The sequence below is a fragment of the Pelmatolapia mariae genome, linkage group LG17 (assembly GCF_036321145.2).
Source record: "Pelmatolapia mariae isolate MD_Pm_ZW linkage group LG17, Pm_UMD_F_2, whole genome shotgun sequence".
In the NCBI taxonomy this organism is placed as follows: domain Eukaryota; kingdom Metazoa; phylum Chordata; class Actinopteri; order Cichliformes; family Cichlidae; genus Pelmatolapia; species Pelmatolapia mariae.
In genome coordinates, this window is record NC_086242.1 from 22995375 (window position 1) to 23008221 (window position 12847).

At 41.1% G+C, this 12847-nt stretch overlaps 1 protein-coding gene across 2 annotated transcripts; it reads left to right on the forward strand.

Moving 5' to 3' along the window:
- Positions 1-1238: 1238 nt before the first annotated feature.
- Positions 1239-12146, forward strand: kcna1b (potassium voltage-gated channel, shaker-related subfamily, member 1b). Of its 2 annotated transcripts, none has more exons than XM_063460233.1 (2): positions 1239-1942; positions 2234-12146. In XM_063460233.1, the coding sequence occupies exon 2, from the start codon at positions 2407-2409 to the stop codon at positions 3895-3897; it is 1491 nt and encodes a 496-aa protein (XP_063316303.1). In that variant the 5' UTR covers positions 1239-1942; positions 2234-2406; the 3' UTR covers positions 3898-12146. The 2 variants fall into 2 exon arrangements, with proteins under 2 accessions (XP_063316303.1, XP_063316304.1); XM_063460234.1 differs by having other exon boundaries at positions 2402-12146.
- Positions 12147-12847: the final 701 nt, after the last annotated feature.

Sequence of the window (12847 nt, forward strand, 5' to 3'; positions counted from 1 at the left end):
CCAAATATAACCCGCGATAGGTGAAATCTGCGAAGTAGCCATTATAGATGTTTTAAGGCTGTAAAACCCCTCACTACACACTTTATACACTTTTCTTAGACAGGCATGAACATTTTCACACTTTTCTCTCTTGTTTACACACTCTCAAAGTTCAAACCTTTGTAGAAAAATAAGTCCAGTATTATAGAATGAAACCAAAGGCACCCACAGGTGCATTTGACGGTGCAAAACGTTTCGTCGACATTGTTGTGTTTGTTGGGGAGAAAACTTACAAACATACAGTACAGCACTTTAGAGTCATACTGCTAGTGATCGAAGATTTATGTAAATTTGACAAGCTGAACACATTCTGTACTGTACAGGAGACACGGTACGAGATTGATTGACAATGGTCTATAGCCAATCAGGTCGCAGAACACAATGCGCTGTAAAAAACAAAAACAAAAACAACAAAAACATGCAAAATTGCACAAAAATGAAATCCGCGAAACAGCATATGTAATTTAAAGTTTACTTTAAAAAAACAATTAGTCATATATTTGTATGAGTCATTAACATATTTTAATAGTCAAATTATTTTATTAATCTGATTCTTAGTTTTTAACATAATAGCCTTTAAGTTGATCATTGGCAAGTTTTCCATTGTTTTCTGTAAGCTAAATATTTTTGAGGGTCTCTGTCATTTTAGCTGCTAGAACAGTTTGTTTCAAGTAATTTAGATGTTGACTGTAAATATATGATGATTAAATTCTTTTGTATTTTCGATCTTTGAAATTTAATTCAGGATGCTTTTACTTTTTTTCCCCCTGGATTTTGTTTTTGTAATTCATTCCACTTTGTTGGTGAGTTTCTTTTCTTGGCATTAATGAGCTTCCATACCTGATGGTGATAATTATATTTCCTCTCATGTATGAGGCTCTCTGCGTGTTTAAATAAAGTTGTTTTTTTATTCTTGATTTTTCTCTGTTACACAGTCAGAGCAGATGAAGTCTGCTGATTTTTCTCTGTCTCCATAGCAACACGGGGGTATTTACACCAGCATGCAGGTCTGACTGTCGCAAACTGCTCAGCAGCCAATTACAGAGGCCAGTTTGATCCTCTGCAGATTCCTGCAGTCAAACCTGAGACCTGCTCGCTGTGAGACACCTGCAGCACAAACACGTCGAACTGGTTACATAACCCATGATGCAGTGCGCTTCTTTCGCTCTCGTTCCTGCCGTTGTGGGGCGCGTGTCCGCGGATCCTTCATGTGGATTTTAGCGGAACTTGACGGACAGGAGCCGAGCAGCTCAGCTCGACCTGCTGCACGACTCTCCGCTGTTTGTGCGCACATTCAGGACCGGAGCACCTGCTGGCTTTTACAGTCTGTCTGCACTGCGTCGAACCCCCCCTCCTCCTCTTCCTCACTCCCCTCCCTCCCTCTGTCGCTCACTTATTTTCTCCCTCTCCCTCTCTCTCTCTTTCTCCTCATGAAATCCTGCAATATGCTTCCAAATTCCCGGACGCGGACTCTCTCCTGAGCCGGTTTTCCTTCAAAGCCTCGGATTTTTTTTTAACCGTTTTTACCGCAGAGAAAATCACGAGAGTCTCTGAGTGCGGATGCTGCTGCAGTGCCAAGTCCTCCCAGTCCTCCCCTTCAGACTGAGAGCCAGCTCTTCTTGGGAGTTCTATCTTTTTTCCAGCATGATTTTAAGAAATTGTCAGTCAGGATTTTTGCTGTCTGAAGCCTACTCCTTCTCTTCTTTCTCCTCCTCCTCCTCTCTCTGCGGGCTTCTCCGATCGACGCTGAAAACCTACACCAAGAGGATACGGATGTTGACCAAGACAACATAGTCTATTAATATTTCAGAGCTACTGTAAAGCGATATTAAACCCCAGGTTGTGGCGGGTGGCTGGGGAAGGTGCACAGGATCTCCATCTGCTGCTCTCCAGCTCTGCTCAGGTGGGTTTTATGTGTCATCTTCATCACTTGGATTCGGGTTGAAACTGTGTGTTGGTGTGAAGGTGAAAAGCTTTTCGTGGCTGAAGGCTGAGTGATGTGCGCAGTGGGGCTGCAAACTCGAGTACTGATGTATGCGGTAAAATTACAGCAGATGCAGCGCGGCTTCTGGAGGTGCTGCAGGATTTTTTTTCTTCCCTCTCAACAACAGGAAGCTCTCCAGCCAATGAAACATGTCTGCGGTGAAATAAAACCATGTTTGAGTGATGGCATGTCATTTTTTCTGTCTTTCAGGTGAGAAAAAAGAGATGTGATGGCGATAGTGCTGAGGATGATGATGATGATGATGGAGAGGGAGGTTCTCCACAGCTCCTGGCCGCAGTAGGAGCTTCTCCACTCCAGCCTACCGCCTCCTTCTCTCCTCTACACCTAAACTTCCTCTTTCTCTCCTCCACCCGCCAGGAAGGATGACTGTGGTGTCCACAGAAAACATGGACGAGACTTCCACCCTGCCGGGTCACCCGCAGGACCCCTACCCGCCTGATGATGACCACGACAACCATGACTGCTGTGAGCGGGTGGTTATCAACATCTCAGGGCTGCGCTTCGAGACCCAGCTGAAGACCCTCGCCCAGTTCCCGGAAACCCTACTGGGGAACCCTAAGAAGAGGATGCGCTACTTTGACCCCCTTCGAAACGAGTACTTCTTTGACCGGAATCGCCCGAGTTTTGACGCCATCTTGTACTATTACCAGTCAGGAGGACGGCTGAGGAGGCCGGTCAACGTGCCGCTGGATATGTTCTCAGAGGAGATAAAGTTTTATGAACTCGGTGCTGAGGCAATGGAGAAGTTTCGGGAGGATGAGGGGTTTATTCGGGAGGAGGAGCGACCTTTGCCTGAGAACGAGTTCCAGCGGCAGATCTGGCTCCTCTTCGAGCACCCAGAGAGCTCGGGGCCAGCTCGGGGTATCGCCATTGTCTCGGTGATGGTCATTCTTATTTCAATAGTAATTTTTTGCTTGGAGACATTACCAGAGCTGAAGGAGGATCCCAACGACCGGATTCACATGGTGGGCAACACCACCATGTTCTACAAAGCAAACGTCCTCACAGACCCTTTCTTTGTGGTGGAGACGCTCTGCATCATCTGGTTTTCCTTTGAGTTGATAGTTCGGTTCTTTGCCTGCCCCAGCAAGGCAGCGTTCTTCAAAAACATGATGAACTCTATCGATATTGTGGCTATAATCCCATATTTCATCACTCTTGGCACAGAGCTGGCTGACGACCAAGGCAACAGGGAGGGTAAGGGTGGCGGGGAGCAGGCCACATCTTTGGCCATTCTCAGGGTAATCCGTCTGGTGAGGGTGTTCAGGATCTTTAAATTGTCCCGACACTCCAAGGGGCTCCAAATTCTGGGGCAAACTCTAAAGGCCAGCATGCGGGAGCTGGGCTTGCTCATTTTCTTCCTCTTCATTGGCGTGATTTTGTTTTCCAGCGCTGTCTACTTTGCGGAGGCTGAGGAGAAGGACTCGTTCTTCTCCAGCATCCCAGATGCTTTTTGGTGGGCCGTGGTGTCGATGACAACAGTCGGCTATGGGGACATGTACCCTGTGACCATCGGAGGGAAGATTGTCGGCTCGCTTTGCGCCATAGCCGGAGTGTTAACCATCGCGCTGCCGGTGCCAGTCATCGTGTCCAACTTCAACTACTTTTACCACCGGGAGACGGAGGGTGAGGAGCAGGCCCAGCTGCTCAACGTCAGCAACCAGAACTTGGCGTCGGACACCAACTCGAGTCGCCGCAGCTCCTCGGTGGTCAGCAAGTCGGAGTACATGGAGATAGACGAGGACTTAAACAACAGCATTGACAACTTCAGGGAAGCTAACCTTAGGACTGCCAACTGCACAGCTCCCAGCCAGAACTGTGTTAACAAGGGCAAGCTGCTCACCGACGTGTGAGGCGGCATGCGACCACCGCTGTAAATATTGTAGAAATATCTGGATGCTTTATATCCATTGGTGCATTTTATTTTCATCTTTGCATTGATTCATTCAGACATTTGTGGAGACTTTAATGCACATGTGGTCAAATTATTCAAAAAAAAAAAAAAAAGAGAAAAACATTTGTTTGGCAATAGTACAAAAATCTGCAGGTTCGGGGAAACATTTGAGAAATTATTGACAAAGTTTAGTAACTTGCACCCTTCGACTTTCTAATGGTCTAAACATTAAATGGAAGCTTCGCTAATTTTACTTTTAGTCAAGGATTTCCATAGACTGTATATAAAAATATGGATGAAAGGTATAAAGAGTGAAGCTAGTGCTGATTGGCTTAAACCTGCATTCCTTCTTCTGCAGCGAGTGACCCCTCTTTGAGAAGTCTATGAGAAAATGAGCCTACTGCTTACCTGACTTCTCAGTTCAGCAATATTTTCCTGATGAGTTTATGGTCTCAGTTGCTGGTTTCAGGTCTTACTGAATAAAACACGATGTTTACTTTGGAAATTACGGTCCTGTTCGAGTCATATGGGACGATAAAAGAGGGGCGGAGCTAGAAGAGAGCTTCCTCGTGACTGTCTGAGCGTGTCCCTCGGTTCCTCATTCATCCCAGATCTCATGCTTCATGTTCAGATTCCAAACTGGCTTCAAACGAGGCTTCACAAAACAAAGCGTGTCATCGTCACACTGGCTACATCCATCTTTTATATACAGTCTCAGAAGTTAGTTTAAATGTCTCAACTTGTCAGTTTATCTACACTAAATTTTGTGGTAAAAACTGGACCTGTGGATTTTAAAGATATGAAAAGGCTGCAAAACAGATACCCACATTGCATCCTGGGAAATGCAGTGTTTTGTCCCAAACTAGAGATGGAAAAGTAAGAGTATTTCTTCTTCCTGTTTTATATCACTTTTAACCATTCTTCCAGCTCAGTGTAAAAAGAAAACACATCCTTTTGGAAGGGAAACACTCACCTGATGGAGTGCACCTTTATCAGAGTTATTACAGTAATATCCTCTTAGAATCCTTTCATAATTACGATTTAATTTAGGATGAATTAAAAGAAAAACTTTAGAGCAAAGCAATACAGCTTTTATCTGTGCTGCACTGTTTGACAAAGAGATATTACGTCACAGAAAAAATGGATCAAAAGTAGGTTTAAAAGTAACAGAAAGGATTCAGAAAGTATCAAAAGCAAGCTAAGACAATGACATATATGCAAGGCATATATTGTGAATTTAATAGTAGAAATGACTAATTGTACAATAATGAATCAAATGTCTTCCCGACACCTGCCAAGTTTTGTGCAACAGACCGAACTTTCAGGAAAAAAAAAAGGAACAGAAAAAAATAATTAAAGCCCAACTGAGATTCGAAGAACGATTTCCTCCCTGAAGAAACGCTTTCTGCGTGGATTATTTCAGGTGTGTCTTTCTGCGGCACATCCAGGGAAAATTTGGAAAATGCGACGCCGGATGTAGACCCCGGCTTTTCAGGCACCTTATCAGAGATAAACAGGAAGCGTGCCGAGCCTTGTGAAGGATTACGTGCATCGCTGCTGCTGCTATGGGTCGGCTGGAGGTTCCCTGTATGATGCCATGCAACACTCCTTTATATAGAAGCATGTGGAGACTCTCTTCTCTCTTATATCGGCATGCACAAGACGTTACCTCATTTTATTTCTACATTCTTCTGTGCGTCGAGCTCCATCTCCCGCTCCTGGATTTTTTCTCTCATTTGTTTTCACCAAAAGTGCACTGGCTGCTTATTCTTATCATTTCAGTTGTTTCAGAGCATTTAAGTGTTGAATGTTTAAGGGAACAGGAACTCTTCTTCTTTTGAAGATTATGGCATGTCAAAATACTAAAGCATTATGGCCTAATTAGCTATGGTATAGCTACGTATACTCAATGCATGACGTCAGTATTAAATTGCTTGCAGTTGGGAGGGACCTGGGGAGGTGGAGGATGATGATGATGATGTGTGTTCTCATTATTGTCGCGCTAAAGACAGAATTTGGTGCATGATGGAGCTAAACTGTCGGAGGGAACAAATCTCCTAAAAAAGAAGAAAAGAAAAACAAATTAAGAAAAAAAATTAGATATAGCCGATGATCTCTAAAAAAAAAGATCTCATAAATTCCATCCTCCGTTTTCATTTGTTTAAAGCTTCGATCTTGGAGTGCATGGGATCATTTCATGTGATTTATGACCCCAAGAAGGAAAGCAGTAATATTTAACAAATTTCATAGATATATCTATAATTAGCGTCTTAGTGCCTTGAAGCCCTTCTCGTTCTAGAATTGACTGAAGTGCCTCCCGTTCCAAGAGAAAAACAAAGAGCTTACTGTGTGCAGCTTAACTTCTCCTGCCATAAAGATGCACTGCTCCCTGCACTTATGGAACTAAACACAGATGAACCCACATGTTCAGAATTTAGTCCTGATTCCTGGGCCTAAAAAACACAAAGAAAAGCTTTTCTGGGATGATGACACACAGCATTCGTGCAGGAAAGTTCAAATATGGATCATTTAAGATTTCCTTATATTTGGTACATTTGGAGTTTGATGGTATGTATACCACACGGACACTCAGCCCTTCCAGATATTACCCATTAGAAAAGTTACATGGAGGTGATGTGTTGGATGTTCAGATGGAGTGACTGTTGAAGGACAGGAGCTGCTCAGCTGGTTCAATTAGAACAGGACAGAAAGGTCAAACAGCTCGATTTAGGAGAAAGTCGTGAAGGAAACGGTCAGAAACCAAAGCCGACAGTTTGAGGATGGTGACCCTCATGCTGGTGCAGTACATCTGTGCATAGGTGTATAAAGAGGGATATTATAGAGTGATTGCCGTGTGTAAAGTCCTTCTTACAATAGATATGAGGAAAGAGGCAATTGGTGATCGGGTGATGAGGTGTGATGAGCAGAGAAAGAGCAGTGAAGAGCTAAACCCTGCGGTGAGGGTGCCTCTGTCATAGTGTCGTAGTTCGCATGTTGTCTGAAGGTTCCTACAGACTGTGATCTGATCTGTGCCCATATCTGTAGTCAGAGCACATAAGCTTCAGGTTTAAATTAGTAGTCTGGACTCTGCTGCTGAAGTCTGGATAGGCTTTGGTTGGATGTAGGTACCCTCCTCTGTGCACAGCAAAGAGGGATTATAACAGCACCCTCATCCACCATCATCCAAACACTGAGGTGGTGTTTAACCCTCCACTCGAGCTCCGAGCCTTCAAGAATAAAAGCCAAGCACCACCAAAGTTCTTCCTGCTGCCTTAACCTTTAAATGACTTAACATCAGTTCTTCCTTTAATTCCTCACATGAATGCTAAAAGAAGGCACTTCAATCAGCTGCCAAGGGAGCAAAATACCTATTCAGACACATGAAACTAATGAAATTAGTTTCTTGTTTATGCCAGCTAACTGCACAGAACTGTGTACACTGGTTAAGGTAACAAACATTTTTAAATAGCCACAGAAATGACACAGAAAAATACATTTAAAATAGCATGTGATCAATAACTGGTGCTAATTACGGCTCATTATTCTCACTTTTTTTAAAGAACTAAAATTAATTTGGAGGAAAAGTCAAAAAAGTGACAGCTCAAAGACCACTTTGTTAGGTACACCTTTGAAATCTAGAGTCATACATTTCCTGCCTTTACAAAAACCGCCATGTAAAACAGGTGATGATTTCTGTTTATTACAAAGCTCTTTCTCAATTATGTCACATTTTTTAGATTTTACAGGTGTACCTGGGTTTTAGCGCAAAATGCAGATTTTGTGGTTTCACCAAAAAAAGTACCTCACTTTCAGAGAAATTTCTTAAAAATCTAACAATTATTGGCAATCTGTGAATACAAACATGGCGTGGGTGTCCTCGATGAAGTTAGGGCTTCAGCTGAGGCACAAAAACGAGATGTCAGCATTAGGGAGCCTATGAACTGAACAGAACAGCAGAACACTGCCACCTTCTGATGCCGGGGACCAAAAACTGCTGGAGATTCGATCAGAGTCTTTGGAAAGAGTAAAAACTGCAGAGAACGATACTTCTGTCATCGATCTGCAACACCTTTACCTGCCTCTAGTCACTGCCGTGTTTGTGATGCTTTTTACTAAGCTCGTCCTGAGTGAGCGTGAAAGGAAAAAAGCCTCTGTCTGTGTGTGGATGATGGTGGACCTGACCTCAGTGTTTCCTCTGCAGAGCGTCTGAACATTACCACGGGCGTTAGTCACTCAGCATGCCAGCAAAATGGCACTGCTGTTCATACAGGGGAGAACCTGCCTGTGTGAGGGAAGACTGCTGTGATATTTATTTCTGTTAAAGCATTGACTTTAATTCCACACGGTCAATTTTCAGTGACATTAACAGCTGTAAGTGATTAATCATCACTTTTAGTGTTACAAAATGTTTTAGACTGCATCCAAGTGTCCAAAAGGCCATCCAGTCAACCACATGACTGTGAGGGCACACTAGAGGGAAAGGATCAGGACACACACACACACACACACACACACACACTTATAAAATATCAGCTGTACCATGTGGACGTCAGAGGAAACACAGGCTTCATTTTTGGTTAGCTGGGAGCGTTTATAACTCACTCGAAGTGATTTGAGACAAGGCTTAAAATGTCATTAATAACTGTCCAGTCACAGGTTCTTGGCGTGGGAAGCCTCGCCCCTGAAGTTTCCTTAACTTTTAGAAGGTACTGCCACAACTTTTCCAGTACTGTGCTGGTGTTTTTTATTCAGTTTGTAAGGCCGGCCCGCTCTGCTGTGGTCGCTATAACGACATTCTGACTCATGTCTATTTCACAGAAATACGAACATGAATGTTATCAGGTTTCTCTGGTGGGAAAATATCAAGGATAAAAATGCTGGATTTTGATCCTGATCCTCACTTCAGATAAAAACACCTGCAGACTTTCAGGCTGCTGTTACATTTGAAGCTGAACCTCAGAGTCAGAGCAGCAGTGACCCGAGGAGTCCTCTGCAGCCACCCACACAGCTGTTTTCACTGATTAGAGCTCCTCTCAAGTCTGTGTGGGCATGTGCAGACTGGACCTGGGACCAACAACATTTATCACTAAAAAACTAAACAGAGAGTTCAAGTTAATCAGTTAATTATTTATTTATGTAACCACCATGTTTTAATTATTATTGTAGGAAAATGTATATGTGGTGCCATATTTTACTCATCAGTCTGCACTTAGTCACAAAATGAAGTTAAACGCAACACACAAGATTATATTTATGTTTTCTTGGCTATTAACCTTAAAAACACAAACTAGTATTAATGTGAAAAAGACTACATAATCTAAAACATGCATGGTGGTATTTACAGGTAACTTTTTCCATAAGATGCAGAAATTAAAATGAGTCTAATTTTGCATGCAATAATCTCGTTCATACCAAAACAGTTTGGACAAATTCCAGGCTGGGGATGATATGAAGATAAAAGTTTACACCTGAAAGATGAATTTAAAAATGAATAGCTATTAGACACTAATAATCCGTGCACAAAGTGTGTTCGTGTGTGAGAGAGAATTATTCTAATTTATTCATGCACATCAACAGTTTCAGCTTAGCACGATGTAGACAAGCACAATATTTTTGTTTATGCATAAACCGAGGGAAGTCTTGTTGTGTGCAGAATTATACATTACAAGAAGAGTTTATAGAAGTTTCTCCCTGCAACTCTGAAATGTTGCTGACAAGAAAACGTGTTAATGATCTGATTTGACATCATGGTGATAAAAGAGCCTTCTTGTGTGCTCCAGCATTTTTATCACAAGCAAACTGGAGTCTCTCTTTTGCACTCAACTATCATCCATTTATAAAAACAACAAACAAAAAACACCCATCTATTTTCAGCCCTGCCTATGATTAGAATTAGATTCAAATTATTATTTGATCTCTTTTTGTCGAGAAGTTGTCTTATTGCTAGATGATACTGATAAGAAAAATATGTTTTCTTGATGCATAAATGTTTGTATTTTGTGTCACAGTTACTGATTTCCAAAATTCTTATTTTAAGATTAACTTCTGGCACAGAGCACAGCTTCATTTGGGACTCTTCTGCTTCCTGAAGCTTTAAATTTATTGCTGCTGTGAGTGATGGAACATTAGGAGGAAGGTTTATTGTGCGTCTCGGCTGTGTGTCATCATCCTTTTACCTTAAAGGCTTGTCTTATAAACTGCCGAAGAAAAAAAATCCCTTTAATTAACATTTCAGTCTGATGGAAAAATTAATGCATGCAACGAAGGTGCTACGTGTTAAACATGCAGTATGTTCTAGGGAGCAAAATTACAAATTCCACATGTTTTTAAAGGAAGGATCACATTCAAAATGTCTATATTTTTTCTTAACAGCTGTTTAAATTTGTGATGACATCCAACATCAGGGTGATCGGTCGTCTTCTTGTGGTTTGAAATTCTGTTTGTTCATACTTGTTTACCGCAGGCCAGAGTTAGAGACATATCTGCACCCGAATGGACCAAATCATCATCAGAGCAGCTAAACACACGGATGGTACACAAACATTTTCTAGATTAAAGCTCATGTGTTTGGAGAGATTTTATAGTGTGTAGTTATTTTTAGAACCTTTATCATTTGGTTATGCAGTAGCGAGGAAGAGAAACAAGTTTCCTTTCAAATTAAAGTCCAGTTTTTATAACTACTGTAAACAGAATTTATTTAAGAAGCTTCCAGCTGCCATGCGCAAACCGATCAATTAAGTAATTTGCAGATGACAACATTAAATGAACTGCAGAGCAACCATTTTCATTCTATCTGCGTTTTCATTACAGGATGTTTGATTTTTTACAAATATTATTCGGACTGCTGACTCAAGCCATCACTGCAGAGTTTCTCCGCCTTGAGGAGATCGTATATCTGTATCTGTGTATTTAAGACTGAGTTATTACAGCAAAATGTTGTGCAAACACAGAGTGCAGGAAGCAAGAAATCAGTTGTTGGAACATTACCGACTGTGATTGTTTCCATTCCATTAAAATCAGACATTAAGAGTCTTTACTAATTATTGATGAATACCAACATCTGTGGGGTTTGTGGTGAAGATTCTTTCTAAATTAAATATCTCTGGAGAATTTTTCAGCAATATTTAAGCTTTTTATTGTCACTGAATTAAGATGGAAGAAGGAATTTTCTTTAAAATTGAAACTTCAAGGAGAACATAATGAAAATTATAGGCTAATCAGTTATAAAAAAATAAATAAATATAGTTTATGTTTTAATTTTGCAACATTAAAATTAATAATTAATCTTGACCTTTGAATGACTTTTAGTGAATGACCTTATGTAGCTGATGAAGGGTTGATGCCTGTAATCATCTGGAAGAGGGCAGAAATTGAAACTTCCTTGTGAAAGTTCACCATTGCATTTTTCAGCCTTGAAAATTCAAATATCCAGACATTCACAACTGATTTTAAATTATATTCTGACCATAAAAGTGAGTTAACCCTTCAAAATGAAGAGAAAATGTACATCACAATTTACAACAGTTAACCCAACAGATTTTGGGTTGAGAAACTCTGTCTTATGTCATGTTCCATAGGTTTTTGTGATATTTAAAAAGCCATGACGCAAGTGAAAATGATTCTTATGATGCAGAATTATAAAAAGTATGTAAATGTGTTTCATGGATTTTTGGAAAAAATGTGATTATGTGCTGATGGTTTTTGTCAGCACTGCAGTGTAAAGAGAAGGTGCATGGATGAGTGAAGACTGAACTGCATGAACTTAACATTAACATAAATTTATGCTGGTGGAGATATATTTTTGCTTAAACAAACACTCTAATGATTGTTTGTCTTTTTAGAAACTCATAAAAAGATTTCCAGCTGGTTACTTTGGGACGAATTATGTTCAGCTTAACATTTAGCTTAAGTAAGTCTGTTCCCTCTTAGTCTCAAGCCAAAGTCATCATTTACAAAATAATATGATAAACGTACTTGTTTCCCCTTTGCTGGGGTGCTGAGATCCTCCTTGAACTCCGCAGTCATCAACATCGCAATACGTCTGTTTTATTCTGCTTTTATTGCTTTTTTAATCTTAAAGGCTCTTACTGGAGAGCACAGCGTTTGTCATTTGTTGTTGAGGCATAGTCTGTAACCTATGCAAGGTTAGTCAACGACATATGTCCATTCTGATTATCGTCATATAACAGCAGTTTCAATAAATCTTCAAAGATGAACCAGTTCCTGTGATTCATTTAAAAGCACTCCATGTGGACTGTTTGTCAGTAAGGTGAAATTTTCTTTGCAGACGACCAACCCGTTTATGCATTTTTACAATCAGTTTAATAGCTTCTCATGTAAATACCACAAAGCCACAGTTAATGACCTAAAGACACTTGAATAAACACATTTATCTGCATTTCTCATGAAAACTATGATGGTGGTCGAGTAGAAGCAAAATCACTTACAGAGCAACAGCTCTACTGATTTCTCTACTGCTAATTTCACATGATATAAGTGGTGGGAATGAGCTTCCTTCAAAGGGTATCTGGTCTCTAGCCTCAGAGATATGGTGAGGAGCTTGGTGATTAGGATGAGACTCGGAGTATAGCTGCTACTCCTCCACGTCAAGAGGAGCCAGCTGAGGTGGTTTGTCATCTGACCATCACATCACCAGGTGATGTGATACAAGCATTTCCAACTGAGAATAGATCGCAGGGTAGACGCAGAACAGTGGTGGGACTTTATTTCTGGACTGGTTTGGGAATGCATTGATGTTCCTTCAGAAGAGCTGGAGGTGGCTGTGAGATCTGTCTGTCTCTGTTTTGACTGCCTCCAACAGGAACTTGACCTGCATTGGGATCAGAAAATGGATGGATGGATTATGTTTTATCAGCTTGTACTGTTTTTAAGGAACTTTCTAAAATAGC

Excerpts from the sequence above, each read along its gene's own strand:
- kcna1b (XM_063460233.1), top strand. The coding sequence starts at position 2,407 with ATGACTGTGGTGTCCACAGAAAACATGGACGAGACTTCCACCCTGCCG.